At 53.6% G+C, this 23,105-nt stretch overlaps 3 protein-coding genes across 3 annotated transcripts; 1 reads left to right on the top strand and 2 right to left on the bottom strand.

Annotated features, from left to right (window-relative positions):
- Window positions 1-1,939: 1,939 nt before the first annotated feature.
- On the top strand, window positions 1,940-5,927 carry LOC121298989 (zinc finger protein 135-like). The gene is made up of 2 exons (XM_041226408.1): window positions 1,940-2,528; window positions 3,343-5,927. The coding sequence occupies exons 1-2, from the start codon at window positions 1,973-1,975 to the stop codon at window positions 5,541-5,543; spliced, it is 2,757 nt and encodes a 918-aa protein (XP_041082342.1). The 5' UTR covers window positions 1,940-1,972; the 3' UTR covers window positions 5,544-5,927.
- A 252-nt stretch (window positions 5,928-6,179) lies between these two features.
- LOC121298558 (zinc finger protein 629-like) lies at window positions 6,180-14,028 on the bottom strand. Its single transcript, XM_041225684.1, has 6 exons — window positions 13,772-14,028; window positions 12,242-12,410; window positions 10,227-10,414; window positions 9,181-9,250; window positions 7,137-8,419; window positions 6,180-6,185 (listed from the first exon to the last, which is right to left on the bottom strand). The coding sequence occupies exons 1-6, from the start codon at window positions 13,952-13,954 to the stop codon at window positions 6,180-6,182; spliced, it is 1,899 nt and encodes a 632-aa protein (XP_041081618.1). The 5' UTR covers window positions 13,955-14,028.
- A 3,861-nt stretch (window positions 14,029-17,889) lies between these two features.
- On the bottom strand, window positions 17,890-20,603 carry LOC121298559 (zinc finger protein 501-like). The gene is made up of 4 exons (XM_041225685.1): window positions 20,501-20,603; window positions 19,430-20,021; window positions 18,256-18,666; window positions 17,890-18,100 (listed from the first exon to the last, which is right to left on the bottom strand). Exons 1-4 carry the CDS (start codon window positions 20,601-20,603, stop codon window positions 17,890-17,892), a joined length of 1,317 nt encoding a protein of 438 aa, XP_041081619.1.
- Window positions 20,604-23,105: the final 2,502 nt, after the last annotated feature.

Raw genomic sequence — 23,105 nt, forward strand, 5'->3', positions numbered from 1 at the left:
GCAGAGAGTAAGGATCGGCGCTGGGGCCGTGCAGTCAGGTCCGGCATGCAGAGAGTAAGGATCGGCGCTGGGGCCGTGCAGTCAGGTCCGGCATGCAGAGAGTAAGGATCGGCGCTGGGGCCGTGCAGTCAGGTCCGGCATGCAGAGAGTAAGGATCGGCGCTGGGGCCGTGCAGTCGGGTCCGGCATGCAGAGAGTAAGGATCGGCGCTGGGGCCGTGCAGTCAGGTCCGGCATGCAGAGAGTAAGGATCGGCGCTGGGGCCGTGCAGTCAGGTCCGGCATGCAGAGAGTAAGGATCGGCGCTGGGGCCGTGCAGTCGGGTCCGGCATGCAGAGAGTAAGGATCGGCGCTGGGGCCGTGCAGTCGGGTCCGGCATGCAGAGGGTAAGGATCGGCGCTGGGGCCGTGCAGTCTGGTCCGGCATGCAGAGAGTAAGGATCGGCGCTGGTGCCGTGCAGTCGGGTCCGGCATGCAGAGGGTAAGGATCGGCGCTGGGGCCGTGCAGTCTGGTCCGGCATGCAGAGAGTAAGGATCGGCGCTGGTGCCGTGCAGTCGGGTCCGGCATGCAGAGGGTAAGGATCGGCGCTGGGGCCGTGCAGTCTGGTCCAGCATGCAGAGAGTAAGGATCGGCGCTGGTGCCGTGCAGTCGGGTCCGGCATGCAGAGAGTAAGGATCGGCGCTGGGGCCGTGCAGTCAGGTCCGGCATGCAGAGAGTAAGGATCGGCGCTGGGGCCGTGCAGTCAGGTCCGGCATGCAGAGAGTAAGGATCGGCGCTGGGGCCGTGCAGTCAGGTCCGGCATGCAGAGAGTAAGGATCGGCGCTGGGGCCGTGCAGTCGGGTCCGGCATGCAGAGAGTAAGGATCGGCGCTGGGGCCGTGCAGTCAGGTCCGGCATGCAGAGAGTAAGGATCGGCGCTGGGGCCGTGCAGTCAGGTCCAGCATGCAGAGAGTAAGGATCGGCGCTGGGGCCGTGCAGTCGGGTCCGGCATGCAGAGAGTAAGGATCGGCGCTGGGGCCGTGCAGTCAGGTCCGGCATGCAGAGAGTAAGGATCGGCGCTGGTGCCGTGCAGTCAGGTCCGGCATGCAGAGAGTAAGGATCGGCGCTGGGGCCGTGCAGTCAGGTCCGGCATGCAGAGAGTAAGGATCGGCGCTGGGGCCGTGCAGTCAGGTCCGGCATGCAGAGAGTAAGGATCGGCGCTGGGGCCGTGCAGTCAGGTCCGGCATGCAGAGAGTAAGGATCGGCGCTGGGGCCGTGCAGTCAGGTCCAGCATGCAGAGAGTAAGGATCGGCGCTGGTGCCGTGCAGTCAGGTCCGGCATGCAGAGAGTAAGGATCGGCGCTGGGGCCGTGCAGTCGGGTCCGGCATGCAGAGAGTAAGGATCGGCGCTGGGGCCGTGCAGTCAGGTCCGGCATGCAGAGAGTAAGGATCGGCGCTGGGGCCGTGCAGTCGGGTCCGGCATGCAGAGAGTAAGGATCGGCGCTGGGGCCGTGCAGTCGGGTCCGGCATGCAGAGAGTAAGGATCGGCGCTGGGGCCGTGCAGTCAGGTCCGGCATGCAGAGAGTAAGGATCGGCGCTGGGGCCGTGCAGTCAGGTCCGGCATGCAGAGAGTAAGGATCGGCGCTGGGGCCGTGCAGTCAGGTCCGGCATGCAGAGAGTAAGGATCGGCGCTGGGGCCGTGCAGTCGGGTCCGGCATGCAGAGAGTAAGGATCGGCGCTGGGGCCGTGCAGTCAGGTCCGGCATGCAGAGAGTAAGGATCGGCGCTGGGGCCGTGCAGTCGGGTCCGGCATGCAGAGAGTAAGGATCGGCGCTGGGGCCGTGCAGTCAGGTCCGGCATGCAGAGAGTAAGGATCGGCGCTGGGGCCGTGCAGTCAGGTCCAGCATGCAGAGAGTAAGGATCGGCGCTGGGGCCGTGCAGTCAGGTCCCGCATGCAGAGAGTAAGGATCGGCGCTGGGGCCGTGCAGTCAGGTCCGGCATGCAGAGAGTAAGGATCGAGGGTGCAGCCGGCAGCTGTACTGTCTGCGTGACGTCACTCTTCGCCCTCGCTTCCGATCCGAGTCGTGCGTGTGCGTGTGCGTGTGCGTGTGCGTGTCGAGTCCAGCACAACATGGCCGCTTTAGCAGCTGTAGACTCTCCTGGAAGCGACGGGGGGCTGCCCCCGGATTTCGGGAAAGAGAAGGCAAGCCGAGGCGACGCTGCTGAGAGCGAAGGGGCAGGTGTAATGAACGGGCTGGGCAGCAGCGAGATGATTTTAACGAGTGCGGGTAACGATGCGCCGGTCGGGGCGGTAACGGCACCGCACACTTCTGCAGGGAACATGAACACCCCGCCCCCCAAAATAGACGTGGTCGTGCTGCTGTCAGAAGAGGAGGAAGAGAAAGCAGGGGCACACCCCGGCCAGGACAACAATACCAGTAATAATAATAATAATAATACTAATAATAATACCATTGCAAGAGGAGACGACTCTGGAGGACATTATAAACACGAGGAAGGCGAAGCCGCTGCTGCTGGGGAAAGCGCCGAGGCGGGTGAGTGTTTCACGGGTCCGGTCCGGTCCGGTCCGGTCGGTTTGTACAGAACCTGGAGGATCTCTCTGGTCCGTTGCGTTGACAGACAGGTGTAGCGCGTCTGCTTCGCTATGTCACGATAGGGTTTGATGACAGGCTGTGATTGGTTCTTCTTGTTATTATTGTTATTATTGTAGAATCATGTTTATACAGTTGTGTGTTTTGTATTTGTATACAGTTATGCACGGCCGGTATGTCGTGTGAATGTGTGAAGGCGCTGAGAAACTCTTCCAGTAGAAACGCGTTTGGTTTTCTTTCTTTCTCAGTATTCCGCTGCTGAAACATGCATAAACTTCACTAACAGAGTGAAATACAAATAAATATATCGATGTTTTAAATCTGAAAATCCATAACAAAGAAATTAATTTATACATATATCTATACATCTGAAAAGTTGCTTCTGCATGAGGCATAGTGGTCCAGCAGTTAAAGAAAGGATTTTGATACCGGTTCAGCCACTGACTCTGTGTGTGTGTGTGTGTGTGTGTGTGTGTGACCCTAAGCGAGTCACTTCACCTCCTTGTGCTCCCTCCTTTGGATGAGATGAAAAACAAACGAGCTCCTATTAGACTCTGCAGCAGCAGCAGCAGGTGTTGATGAAGCAGAGTTCACCCCCCTAGTCTCTGTAAGTCGCTTTGGGTAAAAGCGTCTGCTAAATGACTCTATTATTATTAATAATAATAATAATAAATATACTGTATATATAAGTATTGAAATTGCTCAAACCTGCCTCACTCCAACATGCCCCCCCCCCCCGTTTGTTTTTGTTTCCTAGAGCGCACACCAGACTGCAGCTGTACAGGAGAGCACTCTACATGTGATCCTGGAATCCCTGTGCAGGAAGGAGAAGGAGAGGGAGTGCGCTGTGAAAATGTCCTGCCCGGGTACAGCCAGCCGGAGGAACAGCACGATACGCACAGCGGCATCGACAGCGCGGAGCCCCACAGCCACCCCTCGGATCCAGGCAGGGGGGCGGTGCCCTGGAGGGGGAAGCGGCGGCTGGAGTGTGCCGAATGCGGCAAGAAGTTCAACCGGCGGGAGACCTTCGAGCTCCACCGGCACCTCCACACCCGCGCCGGCGAGGCTGCCACCCTGACCTGCCAGGACTGCGGGTTGAGCTTCCAGCAACGCAGCCACCTGGTCAAACACCGGCGCCAGCACGAGGCCGGGGCAGGGGGACCCCGCTCCCCCCCCGATCCCCTGTCCTGGAAGCCCTACCGCTGCCCGCTGTGCCGCGAGGAGTTCCAGTTCACCGCGTCGGTCGACGCCCACATGCGCGGCCACTCCCTGGACAACCCCTTCCGCTGCGCGGAGTGCGGGGAGCAGCTGTCCTGCGCCGTGGCCCTGCGAGACCACCAGCGCTCCCACGCAGCCCCCCCGAAGACCACCGAGAGCCTGGACCGCGGGGCGGCTCCCCAGCCCCTCCCGGCTGCTGTGGAGGGTCACCGGGAGGGGGAGGAGGAGGGGGGGGGGCCCCACCAGTGCGGAGTCTGCGACAAGCGGTTCGAGCGCGCCAGCCACCTGCAGCAGCACCGCTACCTGCACACGGGGGAGAAGCCATTCACCTGCCCGGACTGCGGGAAAGCGTTTGCCTTCCTGCAGAACATGAAGGCGCACTGGAGGCTCCACGGCGGGGAGGGGGTCTCCACGAACAGGCTCCCGGACGCGGACCGCCCCCTCAAGGGCCTCCTGGAGTGCCCCGAGTGCGGCAAGGGGTTCCGGCACCGCTCGGTGATGGAGGGCCACATGCGGAAGCACACGGGAGAGCGGCCCTTCCAGTGCAGCCTCTGCGGGAAGCGTTTCAAGTACAGCAGCTACCTGCAGCAGCACCTGGTCCTGCACAGCGGCAGCAAACCCTTCCCGTGCCCGGTCTGCGGCAAGGCCTTCGCCTTCAACCAGAACATGAAGGCGCACTGGAAGCTGCACCAGGAGAAGCCCCACCGCTGTCCACACTGCCGCAAGGGCTACAGTGAGGAGGGGCAGCTGAGGGAGCACCTGGCCAGCCACGCCGGGGACAAGCCTCACCTGTGCGGGCTGTGCGGCAAGAGCTTCGGCCTGGCCTGCCAGCTGCGGGACCACCAGGACACGCACAGCGGGGAGCGGCCCTACCGCTGCCACGAGGGCTTCCCCTGGCTGGGCAGCCTGCCAGTGCACCAGAAGAGCCACGAGAGCAAGAGGCAGGGCGCCGCAGGACGGGCGCGCAGCCAGAAAAGAAACCGCGCAGGGGGGGCCAGGAACCAGCCGCGCCCCCCCCAGGTCAGGGAGCCAGGGAGCAGGGGCCTCTACGGGGGTGCCTTTCAGCCGCAGCCCAGGAGGGACGGCGCGCACCTGTTTGCGAGCCCAGAGGAGCAGGCGCAGCTACTACAGCTGCTGCAGCAACAGCAGCAGCTGCAGGGGGCTGTGGCGCCACAGCACAGGTGGATGGAGGTGCAGCAGAGGGAAGCCGTGCAGCAGCTTGAAGTGAACAACAGCGCGCAGTGGCAAGCGAAAATGCTGCAGCAGTGCCCCCGCGTTGAGGCGCAGCAGCTGCAGGAAAGGGCCACGGCACAGCAGCAGAAGCAGCAGTGGCAGGAACGGGCAACCGAGCAACAGAGCGTTGAGCTGCAACTGCAAGAAAGGGCTTTTGGGCAACAGCAGCTGCTGGGAGAGGAACAGCAGCAGCAGCAGCGCATGGAGGCGCAAGAGACAGCATTGGAGCAGCAGTGCATTGAGCTGCGGCAGACGGAGGAGAGGGCCGGAGAGAAGCGGTGCACGCAGGAGCAGAGAGAGGAGCCGCAGCAGGGTGGCGCCGGCGAGCAGGAGGAGGTGCAGGAGCAGCGAGGGGGGTCCCCTCTGCTGAAAGGCTCCGAACCGCAACCACTGCGGCCGCCGCCGGCAGGGGACGGGCAGCTCCAGTGCATGGAATGCGGCCAGGCGTTCCCGCGGGAAGCGGCGCTCCACGAGCACTACATGGAACACGCCCGGGGAGACGTGTGACTCGGGTTTAACCCTTTACTGGACTTTGCAGGGCCAAGCTGGGGGGCAGCAACACTACAGGACTGGAGAATACAGGACAGCTGGACAGAGGTTCAGTTATATGAACGTGTGTGTGTGTGTGTGTGTGTGTGTGAAGAGAATGTGTGGGGGGGGGGGGCGTGCTGAAAAGCCTGAGCTGTCCCAGGGTGCTCTCATGTCCACGGAGTCACACAGCGACCCTGGCATTGCATTCTGAGGCACGGTAACAATCCCACCCTGCCTTCTGTCTCATTAACAGCGTCTGCCAGCCCTGGTGCTCTAGCACAGCACGTTGTTCCAGTCCAGAAACACACCCCAAGTATTAGTATTAGTATTAGTATTATTATTATTATTATTATTAGTCATTTAGCAGATGCACTTTTATCCAAAGCAACTTACAGAGACCAGGGGGGTGAGCTCTGCTTCATCAACAACCGCTGCTGCTGCTGCAGAGTCTCTTCCAATAGGACCGCGTTTGTTTTGCGTCTCATCTGAAGGACGGAGCACAAGGAGGTGAAGTGACTCGCTCAGGGTCTCTTTCTCTCTGTCACCCCGCCCCCCCCCCCCCCCCCCCCCCGCCCGCGCCGCCCCGCCCCTTTTTCTCTAGCCAGTGGCCCACTAAGCCTGGCGCAAGTTTTCCAGCGCAGAGAACAGCACTTACAGAAGAGATAGTAATAATCCAAACTGTTGCTCCTGTGTTCACACTGTATGAATGCCATGAAAAATGAATGCTGTTTATTTGTATTTTTGTGTATACACGCAGTGCATGGATATTGAGAGAGGTTTGCGTACCCTTCCCAAAAACAAAAAGCCCTCTGACAGATATACTTCACTTTTTTTTATTGCACGTTTCCACTCGATGTTATTTCATTGTTACGCCACAGGGTGGCAGCGTTGCCTAATAAAAGCAACGGGGCTCCACCGCAGGACGCAGGAACCGACGAGTCTGCATATCACTGCAGGAGAGAGAGAGAGACAGACACAACCCACAGAGAGAGAGACACAACCACACACACACAGAAAGACACACAACCCACAGAGAGAGAGACACAACCACCCACACACAGAGAGAGAGACACAACCACACACACAACGGGACAGACACACAACCCACAGAGAGAGAGACACAACCACCCACACACAGAGAGAGAGACACACAACCACACACACAACGGGACAGACACAACTACACACACACACACACAGAAAGACACACAACCCACAGAGAGAGACACACACTGACGAGTTAAACAGGTTTTTAAATGTAGATTTTGTTTTATTGAATCTCGTCTCAAGTTCGTCAGGTACACAACAGCTGGAACAAAGTGTTCAGGTCGAACCTTTTTATTATTTTTATATATTTTTTTAGGGGGTTCAGATATTGAGGTTTTAACCAGGGTTACATTATGAATTATAAAATAAGCCTAACAACACTAATGAAAAGGGGTTTGTGCTCCCTGTGCAGACACCCAGAATCTCGATCTCCAGCAAACATACTGAACCCGGCTCTTCATGCATTCTTCTTATTGAAGTCTTTGTGAAATGCATCATTAAAAACACAAACAAATAAAAAACCCAGCTGTGGTTCCCGGGCGTGCACACGTCGAGGGGGGGGTGGGGGTGGGGAGCGCAGTCTCGAGCTCCTCCCCCCCGCTCGAGCGGGGCGTCAGTCTCCTCGCCCCTCGCATGCTGCATGTAGTGTTCATGGAGAATCTCCGCTTCGTCAAAAAGCTGTCCACAGTCAAAGCATTCCAGCGGCCCCTCCCCCTCCAAGCTGCCCTCCCGCTGCCCCTGCTCCTCCTCTGGAATTCCCCTCCGCTGCCCCTCTCCCTCTAGCCTCACCCCCTGCAGTCTGGAACTCCTCTCCTCTCCCTCTGAGCCGACCCTGTCGTCCTCTCCCTGTGAATCTGCTCCCGTGCTCTCTCGCTTTGGCCCGGTCCCCTTGCTCGTTCCCTGGGGTCCGGTCTCCTCTCCCTCTCCCTGCTTGCTCTCATGCATCCTGTGATGAGGCTCCAGCTGGCAGGGGAACCGGAAGCCCTTCCTACACAGCCTGCAAGTGGCCAGCCCGTCCCCCACAACCCAGAGCCTGGGGTCGGCCCCCTGGAACGTGTGGCTGTCCGAGCCGCAGCGGGGGCAGGCGTTCCTCCTCAGCACCTCCTGGCTGTTCCCGGGGCAGCCCGTCCCCCCCTCATGCTTGTGGCTCTCGTACTGCCTGTAGCACCCGAAGTAGCTGCCACAGGCGTAGCAGTGGATCTTGAAGGGGTTGCAGCGATGCCGTCTGAACACCCCGGCGCTGCTGAAGATGCGGTTGCAGCCGGGGCATCTCGGGGGCTCTCTCCTGGACTGGGGGCCCCCTCTGCCAGCTGCCCGCCGCGACACCGCTCCCCCAGGAGGCTCCCGCTTGGGGCACCGCAGCTGGTGCTTCACCATGTAGGTCCTCTTCTTGAACCCGCGGCCGCAGTCCGGGCACTTGTGGCGCCGGTGGTCCCCGTAGCGGCGCAGGTGCTTCAGGTAGCCATCCAGGGTGGAGAAGCCCCTCTTGCAGCCCGCGCACTTGTGAGGCTGGCACTGCACGGCCACGTGGTACTCCAGGCTGTGCTGGGGTGCCAGGGTGTCTCCGCAAGCTGGGCAGAGGCGCGGGCGCGGGCTCTCGGGCTCCTGGCCGTGGCGCTCCAGGTGCTGCTGGTAGTTGGCCAGGTGGCAGAACATCTTGCCGCACTGAACGCACTTGTAGGGGCGCTCGCCCGTGTGCAGGCGCCGGTGCTCTGTGAGCTGGAACGCCGTGCTGAAGGAGCGGGCGCAGTCCCAGCAGCGGTGGGGCTCTGGAGTCTCTGCAGAGTCCTCGGCTCCTGGAGGTGCTGAGAAAACCACAAGCAACCGCACACACACAAACAAACAGCCACACCCGCACACACACAAATAAAACACACACAAACAACCACACCCGCACACACACACAAACAAAACACACACAAACAAAACACAACCACACCCACACACACAAACAAAACACACACAACCACACAGACAGACACACACACACACAACCATAGTGATTACTCCATCCAGCTGCAGAAGTATTCAGAAACATCCAGGAATCAGACTCCCATTGCACAGCAGTGTCACCCCGTCCAGGTTTCACTACCAGCTTGATCAGCCCCCAGTGTGTGTCTAGCTAACAAGCTCAGGTGTGTCTTACAATTAAACTCAAAAGAAAACAAAAACAGGAATGAATTAAACTGCTGTGCCTCGGGAGTCTTATTCCCATCCCTGACCGGTGATTTCTGTAGAAATGATTCACATTTTTATGTCCCTACAGTTCATTACCTTTTCATTTTGCTCTTTTGATAAACAACAGTATTATTTTTTCAGATAGATAGACAGATAGATAGAATAGACAGTGTTTGGGATGGATGGGTGTGGCCAGCGTGTTGCACCCCCCTCTATACAGAATGAGCTCGCTGTGCTTCATCAAGTCGATTGAAACCTGCTGAACGATGTCACGCTACCAGACCGAATCGCGCGCCGCCACTTTGTAGATTGAACTAAAAAAAAAAAAAAACTGACACAAACTGAAAACATTTGGCCATTTTGAAACTCTACCCAGACGTGGTCTCACCAGGAGAGGGGTCTCCAGCGTCGCTCAGCTCATCCTGCTGCAGGAGGTACAGGTCACCCTGATCTTCAAACTGGAGGAGAGACGAGAGCGGAGAGTCAGAGTTTGATGAGGACCGTGGTGCGCTGTTATCAGGGTACATCACCAGGACTGCAGATTAAAAACACAGCAACGCTCGCTTCTCTGCGCTGCGCATCGCCTCGAACCACAGCCTGCCTGCCTTCACACCGATGTAGAGAGACACCGACAAAATTCTCAACGTATCGAATCCGTTTCATATACAGCCTTGATACAGTTTGAAAAAAACATTTCAAAACACTTTGTCACGGAAGCTCAGAGTGCAAGATTCATCTACACTCTGACTAGATATGAAAAGTACTGAATTTAAATCAAGGGAAGTAATGTTAAAACTGTACAATGCATTAGTAAGACCTCATCTAGAATATTGTGTTCAGTTCTGGTCACCTCGCTACAAAAAGGATATTGCTGCTCTAGAAAGAGTGTGAAGAAGAGCGACCAGAATTATTCCGGGTTTAAAAGGCATGTCATGTGCAGACAGGCTAAAAGAATTGAATCTGTTCAGACTGTAAGAAAGAAGACTACTGATTCAAGCATTCAAAATCCTAAAAGGTACTGACTTTTTTGACCTGAAAAAAGAAACAAGGACCAGGGGTCACAAATGGAGATTAGACAAAGGGGCATTCAGAACAGAAAATAGGAGGCACTTTTTTACACAGAGAATCGTGAGGGTCTGGAATCAACTCCCCAGTAATGTTGTTGAAGCTGACACCCTGGGATCCTTCAAGAAGCTGCTTGATGAGATTCTGGGATCAATAAGCTACTGACAACCAAACGAGCAAGATGGGCCGAATGGCCTCCTCTCGTCTGTAAACTTTATGTACTTATATGAGAAACGAAATGATACATGCAGATCTGTACTGATGAGGGGTGTCTGGGTCCCTAACTCTGAAGGCTACACAAACAGGGTTATATTTCTAAGATGTAAAACTGCAGCTGTACAACCCTAAAATCCAGCCTGTGTGACCCACCTCGGTCTTCACGGAGGAGATGGGGGTCGCTCCTGGGGGCTCCTCTTTCAGGAGAGGGGGGGTCGCTCCTGGGGGCTCCTCCTTCAGGAGGAGAGGGGGGTTCATTTCCAGGGGCTCCAGCTTGACATCGGGGCTCAGCCAGGGAACACAAAGGATTTGCTCTGTGGCACAGTCAGCCATGCTGGGTACTGAAGAGAGAAGGAAGCAGGGGGGAGTTAGGGCAGCCAGTGCCGTGCTGCACAGCCGGGGGTAAGACTCCTATTGCACAGCGGTTTGATCCACTCCACGTCTTACCAGGTAACCTGCTCAGGTGTATCTTAATAGACTCACTGGTCCCACGGTTAAAGAGAAGGGTCCTGATACCAGGAGGTTCAAATCCCGGCTCAGCCACTGACTCGCTCTGTGTGTGTGTGTGTGTGTGTGTGTGTGAGAGACCCTGAGCGGGTCACTTCACCTCCTTGGGCTCCGTCCTTCGGATGCAAAACAAACGAGGTCCTATTGGAAGAGACTCTGCAGCAGCAGCAGCGGTTGTTAATGATGCAGAGTTCACCCCCCTAGTCTCTGCAAGTCGCTTTGGGTAAAAGCATCTGCTGACTGACTCAATAATAATAATAATAAAATAACTAAAACCACCGTCAAACCGGGAGTGGATCAAACTGCTATGCAGCGGGAGTCTTATTTCCAACAGTGCTTCACATTTCGCCCCCTGAAACAATCACAAACGTTCGGGTCATTTTAAAAGTCCAGTAACTGCGCAGGTGCGGTTCTGATGAGCTGCGGGGTTCTTCCACCGCTGTCTGTCGGAACCGTGAAAGAGACGATAACAGCGCCTCGTTACGAGCGTGTGCTCCTCCAGCCCGATTCTGCAACGTTACCTTTTCAATGGATGATTCCGTGTCATAATAATGCAATAACACGGCGCGGTCTTTCTCCAAAATAAATAATCAAAGCACCTTTATGTATCAGCCCTGGACGGTTTCCAGTGATCGACTCTGAATGCATGTTTCCACGTTTTTATTATTATTTTTTAACCCTGTAAATGCCAGCCCTGGTGCCCTGCTTTTCCACTCGGCACGACCCACGCAAGATGCTTACCTGAGCGCCGCGTTGTTTTTCCCGCACGGAGAGCTTAGACTGACAGACAATAACTCTGAAAACCTGCAAATGCACATGATCTCGTTCGGTACCTAAAACATCTGTAATTTTAATACCCAAACGACATTAAAACATCACATACATGTATAAAACTCATGGCGTAATAATAATAATAATAATAATAATAATAATAATAATAATGCTGAGTGCTTTTGGCGTCGGCAGCAGCTTTGTCGCAGTTTAATCACGTCACAGTTTAGATTTGTTTGGGGTTGCCATGGTGATATGACGACGCTAGGAAGGGGCGTGGCTTCGGCAAGCTGGTGCCTGGACTCGCTGGGGGGGGGTTGCAATCGATAATCGATATCTGTTTTGTAAACGGGTTTTTACGTGCTATAAAAAGCGCGCTCGGATTGAAAGCTTGTGACAGAGTCTCGTCACGACATTGTGCGCCTCTTATTTTATTTCTGTCGCGACTCGTTTCTGTGAGTCGCAGCTCGCTGCCCCGGTGCTGCGGATTCAGACTGTGCCGATCGTGGCAAGCCGGGGGGGGGCGGGGGTGCAATGCCCTTAGCATGCACTGGAATGGAGGCTTGCTGTGTCATTGCCATGGCATTAACAGTAGATATCGCTGTTACGATTGCATTGCATGTTGTTCATGCAGTATCGTTGTTATTGTCTGACCCTAACCCTAAATAACAGCGTCTTTGTTGCACTGTGCAGTAATTAAACGCTGTGTGCTGAATAACACGGCATCTAACCCTCTCAGCCACGCAGCATCTCAGTACAATACATACTAAGAAGACGATTTCACGTTAGTATTTATTGTGCCAAACAGGTGGAGAGCGTGTCCACTCCACCCCACCCGTTTCCAGGAGTCGCCACTCTGTTCAGCTGTGGAATAAGCGGTCTGCTCTTACGCGTGTTTGTGTCGGGGGTCTGCACGCCGGAGTGGATCTCTTCCCAGCCCTCGCAGTGGGAGAAAACACGCGGCACGGCATCAGCCCTCAGTGATTTTCGGACCGGGGTCCATTTGTAGTCTTCCGGCCTGAAATGCGCCGAGCACACGTACGTGCTGCCTTTTTTAATCTAGAAATAAATAAAAATATGAATAAATGTGAAATGTATTCATTTGCATAATGCTTCATTAACAAATGCGTGATGCGATCAACAGCATCACCTGCCTGTCGGCTACAGTTTGCGAAACCGCAGCCGATCGGCCCCCTCCTTGCACCCGGATCCAACGCTGAGAAGCAACAGCTCTTAAAATCGCTCCTAAACCCAGCGCCGAGACCCAGTGAAGCGCAGCGCTGCCTCCACGCTGACTCACCGACCTCACCGACTCTCAGAGCCGCTCCACAGAGAGACGAGAGACACCCACAACCGCGACCAAGCCGCTGCTTAAAATTAAGAATATCATTTAAATGTAGATACTGATACCGCTGTCTGATTTCAAAACGGTAATTGTTAATATACACTATATATATATATATATATATATATATATATATATATATATATATATATATATATATATATATATATTAGGAAGTAATGGCAGCATAATATTTGAAAAAAAACTGTATTTAGGGGTTTGTAATATTCTTTTTAGATTCTGAAGCTGCAGGGTCGATATGCAGAAGCGCTCCTGAACTCCCGGCAGTGCTGTGACAGTAGGGGCGTTTTTATTGAATCAGCGCTCAACAGCACACCTGGCCACCTGTACCTGCCTCAGGTATGGAGCGCACGGACACGGGCTTGTAAAATACTCTTCATTGTTTGTTTGTTTATTTTTGGAAAATATAACGTACATAAATGCAAACGGATGAAAACCAAACTCTTCTCGTTTTCGCTCCGACTGTAAAATACATCTCAGTTCTTTGAAGACGTGTAAAGACAGGAGAGCTATCAGAAAAGAGGATGCCTTCAGCGATACAGACTTTTGAACAATCTTTCAATTATCGATTTAATAGCCTTTAGATATTGAAAAGCCCGGTTTATAGATTATTATTATTATTATTATTAATGTATTAATTTTGTACTATTATGTATTAATTCATATATTATGGAGTGTGCATGCCTCGTTGTTGTTCATTGTGCAATTTAGCCTTTGGAATATTGTGTGCAAGCTTTGTGTTATGAGGTTTTTTTGCGCTTTAAATAAAAAAAAAACACACACAAACTGGCTCTAATATTATTGTCCCGGTCGATTTCAACAGCTGTTGTAGCATCGCTCGGCAATGAGAGCCGGATTCGGGACACCGTTACCCTCCTCCGGTTAGAATGCCCTTGTGTAAATTATTCTCAGGTCTGTGGTTTACAAAATCAGCCGAGCTCAGTTATTTATTAATTCCTTTTCAAACAGTGGTTGGGTATACAAAGTTACCCCCCTCCTCCCAAAATAATGGAGCGCACCGCAGTATGGACCTGGCACAGCTGTCGAAGTCTACCTGAAATGCCGGTCCCGCATCTCGCTTCGTCGCCGCAATCCACTGTGATCTCCGGGTCTGGTCTGCAGGAAACGCGTGGAAATGCAGCTCCCGGTTTCTGTAGCCGCTGCTGCTGCAGCCTGCCACGGAACACGCGCCGTGAACAGTGTAATCAGCCCACGCTTTCTCATCAGGGCGCGCCATCTTTGCATACTGCTGCGTCCCTCCTAGCCTCGCTTTGGGCACATGCGCTGTGACGCGCTGTCATATATCAAAGGGGTGCGTCGGGGAGGGACGTGGCTTCCAAAAGCTTGGGGGGGGGGGGCAATCGATAGCAGATCACTTGTATTTTGGCACAACCCCGGCTGCTGTCTCTTCTGGAACAACTAAAACAAAGCACCTGAAGTCTGGGGTGCTGTCCGTGTACCCCAACAGCTCGCTCCAGCTCCAGCTCTCAGACTGTCCCAAATGAATCTTCTTAAATAAAGCTGTTCCGAGATCACAGCCAGCTGTGAAGGCAAACTTACAGCGAATATTTCACTGAAATGTTTGACAATGTCTTCGCCTTTATTCTCACTGTGTATGCCTGTGACATGATTTCTACATCCAGCTTGCCAGTATCGTTAATACCCATCCCGGGGCTGAGTAGGGGTCTCATGCCTCACCTCGGCACCTCGCTACTGACTCCTCTTTGTCTTTGCAGATATAACTGGCTGTAATCTTAACCTGTTGCATCCTAGTTCATATTGTTTTAGTAGGCGTCATTATCTGCGCTTACTGGAGGCTGCGTGGTCCGGCGGTTCAAGGGGCTTGTAACCAGGAGGGTGCCCGGATCAAATCCTGGCTCACTCCCCGACTCACTGTGCGAAACCCTGAGCAAGCCACTGAACCGTCAGGTGATCTGTATTGATTATTATTAGACAGGAAAAAACAAACCCAGGAATTATCTAATATATTAAATGCATAAAAAAAACAGCAACAACTCTCGGCTGTTCTCTTTGGTTGAATGTTTATTCATTTCAGCGATGGCTGCTTCGTGAGCAGAGTGTAATCCAGAGAGGAACGAGCTGCAGACTGCATTTATTTATTTATTTATTTGAGGTTTTGCAGCCACTGAGTGCAGTCACTCATACTGTGTCTCTCTGAGTGCAGTCACTCACACCGTTTCTCTGAGTGCAGTCACTCACACCGTTTCTCTGAGTGCAGTCACTCACACTGTGTCTCCGAGTGCAGTCACTCACTGTGTCTCTGAGTACAGTCACACTGTTTCTCTGAGTGCAGTCACTCACACTGTGTCTCGCTGAGTGCAGTCACTCACACTGTGTCTCGCTGAGTGCAGTCACTCATACTGTGTCTCTCTGAGTGCAGTCACACCGTCTCTCTGAGTGCAGTCACTCACACTGTGTCTCTCTGAGTGCAGTCACTCACACTGTGTCTCTGAGTGCAGTCACTCACACTGTGTCTCGCTAAGTGCAGTCACTCACACTGTGTCTCTCTGAGTGCAGTCACTCACACTGTTGTCTCTCTGAGTGCAGTCACTCACACTGTGTCTCCGAGTGCAGTCACTCACACTGTGTCTCGCTGAGTGCAGTCACTCACACTGTGTCTCTCTGAGTGCAGTCACTCACACTGTGTCTCTCTGAGTGCAGTCACTCACACTGTGTCTCTCTGAGTGCAGTCACTCAGTGTCTCTGAGTGCAGTCACTCACACTGTGTCTCTCTGAGTGCAGTCACTCACTGTGTCTCTCTGAGTGCAGTCACTCTCACTGTGTCTCTGAGTGCAGTCACTCACACTGTGTCTCTCTGAGTGCAGTCGCTCACACTGTGTCTCGCTGAGTGCAGTCGCTCTGAGTGCACTGTGTCTCTGAGTGCAGTCGCTCACACTGTGTCTCTCTGAGTGCAGTCACTCACACTGTGTCTCTCTGAGTGCAGTCACTCTCACTGTGTCTCTGAGTGCAGTCACTCACACTGTGTCTCTGAGTGCAGTCGCTCACACTGTGTCTCTGAGTGCAGTCACTCACACTGTGTCTCTGAGTGCAGTCACTCACACTGTGTCTCTGAGTGCAGTCACTCACACTGTGTCTCTGAGTGCAGTCGCTCTCACTGTGTCTCTGAGTGCAGTCACTCTCACTGTGTCTGAGTGCAGTCTCTCACTGTGTCTCTGAGTGCAGTCACTCACACTGTGTCTCTGAGTGCAGTCACTCTCACTGTGTCTCTCTGAGTGCAGTCACTCTCACTGTGTCTCTGAGTGCAGTCACTCACACTGTGTCTCTGAGTGCAGTCACTCACACTGTGTCTCTCTGAGTGCAGTCGCTCACACTGTGTCTCTCTGAGTGCATCACTCACACTGTGTCTCGCTGAGTGCAGTCACTCACACTGTGTCTCTCTGAGTGCAGTCACTCACACTGTGTCTGAGTGCAGTCACTCACACTGTGTCTGAGTGCAGTCACTCTCACTGTGTCTCTCTGAGTGCAGTCACTCACACTGTGTCTTGCTGAGTGCAGTCGCTCTCACTGTGTCTCTCTGAGTGCAGTCACTCTCACTGTGTCTCTGAGTGCAGTCACTCACACTGTGTCTCGCTGAGTGCAGTCGCGTCTGCAGTCACACTGTGTCTCTCTGAGTGCAGTCACTCTCACTGTGTCTCTGAGTGCAGTCACTCACACTGTGTCTCTGAGTGCAGTCGCTCACACTGTGTCTCGCTGAGTGCAGTCACTCTCACTGTGTCTCTCTGAGTGCAGTCACTCACACTGTGTCTCGCTGAGTGCAGTCACTCACACTGTGTCTCTGAGTGCAGTCGCTCACACTGTGTCTCTCTGAGTGCAGTCACTCACACTGTGTCTGAGTGCAGTCACTCACTGTGTCTCTCTGAGTGCAGTCACTCACACTGTGTCTCGCTGAGTGCAGTCGCTCTCACTGTGTCTCTCTGAGTGCAGTCACTCTCACTGTGTCTCTCTGAGTGCAGTCACTCACACTGTGTCTCTCTGAGTGCAGTCACTCACACTGTGTCTTGCTGAGTGCAGTCACTCACACTGTGTCTCTCTGAGTGCAGTCACTCACACTGTGTCTCTCTGACAGTCACTCACACTGTCTCTCTGAGTGCAGTCACTCACACTGTGTCTCGCTGAGTGCAGTCGCTCTCACTGTGTCTCTCTGAGTGCAGTCACTCTCACTGTGTCTCACTGAGTGCAGTCACTCACACTGTGTCTCTCTGAGTGCAGTCACTCACACTGTGTCTTGCTGAGTGCAGTCACTCACACTGTGTCTCTCTGAGTGCATCACTCACACTGTGTCTCTCTGAATGCATCACTCACATTGTGTCTCTGAGTGCAGTCACTCTCACTGTGTCTCTCTGAGTGCAGTCACTCTCACTGTGTCTCTCTGAGTGCAGTCACTCACACTGTGTCTCGCTGAGTGATTGCAATGAGAGTCTTATTCCTATCCCTTCACAGTTGTGCCAAAAAGCTTTGCATCCCCTTTTTAGGATTTCAGCATTGAGGCATAATAAAAAAAATAATTAACATAACTCAGATCTTTTATTTCACATCATGCAAACAAAGAAACGGCAAAACGACATCGCAAAAAAACAAAGAGTCTAACCAGAAGCCCTAATAGCAGCACAGTAATATTTCACATTCGATTTTAGAAATGTCGCACTGTTCAATTTGTCAGGTTTTTTATTTTTTTATTTTTTTTTAATTTATACAGAAAACAGCGGTGTGCGATTCAATCTGTTAGCATAACATTCTTCCAGCAGGTTTCAATCAAAGCAACATGAAGTTAATTCTATATAGAGGGGGATGCAAAACCTTTGGGCAGAGCTGCAGACGTGTCACGAGTTTCACTGTAGCGTGACAGTCGTGTGCGGTGACAGCCCCCGCCTCCTACTCCCCCTGACTCCTCCTATAATAGAGGTCTAGCTGCTACACATGTATTTTTTAGCACTCTGCGTGTAATAAAATCCTGTCTCATTTTAAAGACGTTTTTCCAGCATCAGTTTTTAAAGAATTCGAGCCCCATTCATTAAACAGCACTGGATCAGCTTGATCAGAGGCGGGGAGTCTCATTAAACACACAGTGAAAACCTGGAGCGGAGAGTCTGCCAGTCCCTCCATCCCTGCTTACCCCAACATCACAAGAGATCACCGGACACTAGTGGACAGGTCATTTAAACTAAACTCCTCCTCCTCCTCCTCCTCCTCCTCCTCCTCCATCAGCAGCCCCTCCTCGGCGTGGCGCATGTAGTGTCCGTGGAGCTCCGACTGCCGGAGCAGCGCTCCGCAATTCAAGCACTCGTGCTCCTCCTCTTCCTCGTCATCTTCCACCTTCTCCTCTTTGATTTCAACCTTAATCCTTTTGTACCCCTCACCCACTCCCTCCTCTCCCTCACGCTCTCCCTCTCCCTCCTGTGCCTCCTCTCGTACTCCCTCCCCCTTTCCCCCCCCCTCCTCCTCCTCCTCCTCCTCTTCTTCTTCTTCTCTTCCTCCTCCTCCTCTTCCTCTCCTCGCTCTCGCTCTCGCTCTCCCTCTCCCGCCCGCTCCCCGGTCCCGGTCAGCAGGCAGCAGTATTTGATGTGTCTGCTGAAGCTGCCCTTGTGAGTGAACTTCCTGCTGCAGCCCTGGCACTGCATCGTCTGCGTGGGCGCGTGGCGGCGCATGTGAGCCAGCAGCAGGGAGGGGTAGCGGAACGTCTTGCCGCACTCCACGCAGGTGTACAGAAGCTGGCCCAGGTGGTGGCAGGGTCTGTGATCGCGGAGAGCCTCTCTGGAGGGGAAGGTCTCCCCGCAGTCGGCGCACAGGGGGGTCACCGTGGGCGCCGGCGTCCCGGGGCAGCCCGTCTCCTCCTTGTGCTGATGGTAGAGCCGGAAGCTGCCGAAATACTGGAGGCACGTGGCGCAGTACACCTTCTTAGGGTCGCACCTGTTAGGAGAGAAACAGTTTGCATGAAAGAACTTCTTCGCCCCCCTCCCTGGGAGGGGGGGGGGCAATGCACTGATCAAATAAAGACACAGAACATGCTCTGATCTCCTTTCTACAAGTATTTCCACTAAGCCTCTTTCTCCATTGTTGTCAGAATGCTTTACTTTGTGTATTTCTGTGTCACTGTGTGTGTGTGTGTGTGTGTCAGTGTGTCTCTGTCTCTGTGTGTGTGTGTCTGTCAGTGTGTGTGTGTCTGTGTGTGTGTGTGTGTGTGTGTGTGTGTGTGTGTGTGTGTCAGTGTGTCACTGTGTGTGTGTGTGTCAGTGTGTCTCAGCGTCAGTGTGTGTGTCTCAGTGTCACTGTGTGTGTGTGTGTCTCTGTGTGTGTGTGTGTGTGTGTCTCAGTGTAAGAAGGAGGATCTCAGTGCTGCCTGCAGTTCAGGTCCTGCGTTCCGGCTCCACTCCACACACCTGCCCAGCGACATGAGACCAGCGACCGCGTCACTGGAGCCTCAGCTAATGCACTATCCTTGTCTATTGCGCTGCTAACCCATCACTGCAGATATAACTCGCTGTGATCCTAACCGGTTTCACCCTGGCTCATACTGTAATTATGTGAACGACACTGTGTATAAACATGAGTCTTGCATTGCAAAACCTGTAAGTCACCTTGGATATCAGGCATCTGCCAAATAAATTATTATTAATTACTATCATTATCAATATTATTATTAAGGCATCGCTGGCTTGCCGGTTCAGCACACCTGTGTTTCTTGAAGCTCCCGGCCCACTTGAAGAAGCGCTTGCAGTCCAGGCAGGTGAAGGGCTTCACCCCCAGGTGCTGGAAGCTGTGCCTGAGAAGCTGGCTGTCTGTCTCGAAGCGCTCGGGGCAGTCCGGGCAGCAGAACAGGGGCACGCGAGAGTGGATCTCCAGGTGGGCGCGCATGGAGGCGTACTTGCGGAACCCCTTCCCGCACTCAGAGCACTTGTAGCGCCTCTCCCGTCGGTGGCGATCCTCGTGCCTCTTCAGCTCCTGCTTCCTCCAGAAGGCCTGGCCGCACTCCCCGCACTGGAATTCCCCGGGAGGGGGCTGCACCCCCTGGGAGCACAGGTGCTTCTCCAGCATCAGCTCGGTGCCGAAGACCCGCTGGCAGGAGGGGCACTTGTGCACGGGGTCCCCCACGTGGCGCTCCAGGTGCTGCTGATAGTTGGCCAGGTGGCAGAACATCTTGCCGCACTGAACGCACTTGTAGGGGCGCTCGCCCGTGTGCAGGCGCCGGTGCTCTGTGAGCTGGAACGCCGTGCTGAAGGAGCGGGCGCAGTCCCAGCAGCGGTGGGGCTCAGGAGTCTCTGGGTCTGGAGCAGAGAGGGGGTGGGGGGGGCAAGGGGAGGGAAGGGACGTTTTAGATACTTGTGATTGCATGCAATAATAAAAGACCTGTTACTCATTCCCTGTAAAACAGCTCTGGTGTTTATTATCAAAAACACAGGCTCCCTGAACACAGGTTACAACCACAGCCTGATATGGGAGAGCTGGACAGATACATAGATAGATAGATAGATAGATAGATAGATAGATAGATATAATCACACACACACGTGTAAAATATAGTCCAGAGAATTCAACCCCAGCACACAGGTCTCTACCACAGGACAGGCAGCTCTACCAGGACACTCCTCAGTAACTGTCCAGCTGCAGGATCCTTGTTTGCTCTCAACGCCCCCCCCCTTGTTGTTATCGGAGCGGCACGGTACAAACAGCCAGCCGGACTCTCGTTCGAGGCAGGAGAGTAACAGATGAAAGAGAGAGAAGCCCGGGTGAGAATGTTACTGACCTGACGGGGGGGGCTGCTCGACGCCGACGGGGGCGGCCCCCCCCCCCAGGGCCCCCGACCCGTCCCCTTTCGGCTCGAGCCACTCGACGTCCAGATAGCACATCAGGCTGTACTCCCGTGTCGCCTCTCTGACCTTGGTCTTCGTTCCTTTGACCGTAGTCTCATGGGCGAGGACTGTGTTGTAACGTGTGCCCTGATGTAAAATATTATATATAGATATCATATAGGGCACAGCGATATATATTTATATATATAAGCCTTTCATAGTGGACCACCATCACAAAGCGCTTTACAAGATACAGGGTGTGTGAGCCATGCATCAGCTATATAGTAGCTATATATATATATATATATTATAATAATAATAATATATATATATATATATATATATCCATATATCCATATATTACAAATGTTTTAAAATTTTCCCTGGACCTCTTTTTTTTTTTTAGTTTAGCTGAAAGGTAGGGTCGAACCAGCTCTTGCTGGTGCGTGTTTGTCTTGTGCACCACAGACCCGAGCAGACAGTATTGTACTGCCCGCCAGCGCTGCACAGACTCGCACTTCCCTCTCACACCTTTTCAAGCAATGCATGTGATAATAATAATAACAACAACAACAACGACACTGCATGTTAGTGCATTAATCGACGTGGCTGCACTATTCCTGTAACCAGCATGATACAGTCGACTCAATACGATTCATCATTTAATCACACACACACACACACACACACACAGAGAATGGGCGCACAGGACGCTTACTTCACCCCTGGACCGTCCAGCAAACCGGGCTTCTCGGCTCTAAGCCTCTGCGACGCTGCGGTGCACCTGAAGGGAGGGGCTTCGTGTGTATCTAGGGTTTAAAATCAAACATCTATTACTGCAGGTTGATATATTTCGCTGAAAATGTGCAGCACAAGCCGCTCTCTACCTGACCCGGGCTCAGGCGCGGCGCAGCCACTGAGTGTCACAAATGTCACGGGGCGGGGGGGGGGGGGGGGGGGGGGGGGGTCGCCTCGGTTTGGCGGGGGGGGGGGTGGGGGGGGGGGGGAAATGTTACTGTGTGTGTTTCTCATCTAAAACGTGTTATAATACATATATAGTACATAGCATGCTGTATTTTATTTTAAATATAATACTCTGTATCAGAGCCTGAAGAATGCATTTAGAGAAGGGCAAGTAAAGTATCTGGAGAAAAAAAAAACTCCCTCTCTCTCCCTCTCCATATATATATATATAAACCATTTTATTTGTTGCCCCAAGACATACCCGTGAACCAGGCTGTGTGGGACGCTGCTACGTCAGGAGCAGACACAAGCGTGCTCACAAAGTTAAATTCAGTGCACAAACTCAGTGCAGGGTGTGTGACCTGGCAGTGCTGCTGTGTTATTCAGTGCAGGGTGTGTGAGTGTGTGGGTGCTGGCAGTGCTGCTGTGTTATTCAGTGCTGGGTGTGTGAGTGTGTGCTGGCAGTGCTGCTGTGTTATTCAGTGCAGGGTGTGTGTGTGTGTGGGTGCTGGCAGTGCTGCTGTGTTATTCAGTGCTGGGTGTGTGAGTGTGTGCTGGCAGTGCTGCTGTGTTATTCAGTGCTGGGTGTGTGTGTGTGTGTGTGCTGGCAGTGCTGCTGTGTTATTCAGTGCTGGGTGTGTGTGTGTGTGCTGTGTTCAGTGCAGTGTGTGTGTGTGTGTGCTGGCAGTGCTGCTGTGTTATTCAGTGCAGGGTGTGTGTGTGTGTGTGGGTGCTGGCAGTGCTGCTGTGTTATTCAGTGCAGGGTGTGTGTGTGTGTGGGTGCTGGCAGTGCTGCTGTGTTATTCAGTGCTGGGTGTGTGTGTGTGGTGTGCTGGCAGTGCTGCTGTGTGTTCAGTGCTGGCAGTGCTGTGTGTTAGTGTGTGTGTGTGTGGGTGCTGGCAGTGCTGCTGTGTTATTCAGTGCTGGGTGTGTGAGTGTGTGTGGGCTGGCAGTGCTGCTGTGTTATTCAGTGCTGGGTGTGTGAGTGTGTGCTGGCAGTGCTGCTGTGTTATTCAGTGCTGGGTGTGTGTGTGTGTGTGCTGGCAGTGCTGCTGTGTTATTCAGTGCTGGGTGTGTGTGTGTGTGTGGGTGCTGGCAGTGCTGCTGTGTTATTCAGTGCTGGGTGTGTGTGTGTGTGTGTGTGTGTGTGTGTGTGCTGGCAGTGCTGCTGTGTTATTCAGTGCTGGGTGTGTGAGTGTGTGCTGGCAGTGCTGCTGTGTTATTCAGTGCAGGGTGTGTGAGTGTGTGGGTGCTGGCAGTGCTGCTGTGTTATTCAGTGCTGGGTGTGTGAGTGTGTGCTGGCAGTGCTGCTGTGTTATTCAGTGCAGGGTGTGTGAGTGTGTGGGTGCTGGCAGTGCTGCTGTGTTATTCAGTGCTGGGTGTGTGTGTGTGTGCTGGCAGTGCTGCTGTGTTATTCAGTGCAGGGTGTGTGAGTGTGTGGGTGCTGGCAGTGCTGGCAGTGCTGCTGTGTTATTCAGTGCTGGGTGTGGGTGTGTGTGTGTGTGGGTGCTGGCAGTGCTGCTGTGTTATTCAGTGCTGGGTGTGTGAGTGTGTGGGTGCTGGCAGTGCTGCTGTGTTATTCAGTGCAGGGTGTGT

The sequence above is a fragment of the Polyodon spathula genome, chromosome 24 (genome assembly GCF_017654505.1).
Source record: "Polyodon spathula isolate WHYD16114869_AA chromosome 24, ASM1765450v1, whole genome shotgun sequence".
Taxonomy (NCBI): Eukaryota; Metazoa; Chordata; class Actinopteri; order Acipenseriformes; family Polyodontidae; genus Polyodon; species Polyodon spathula.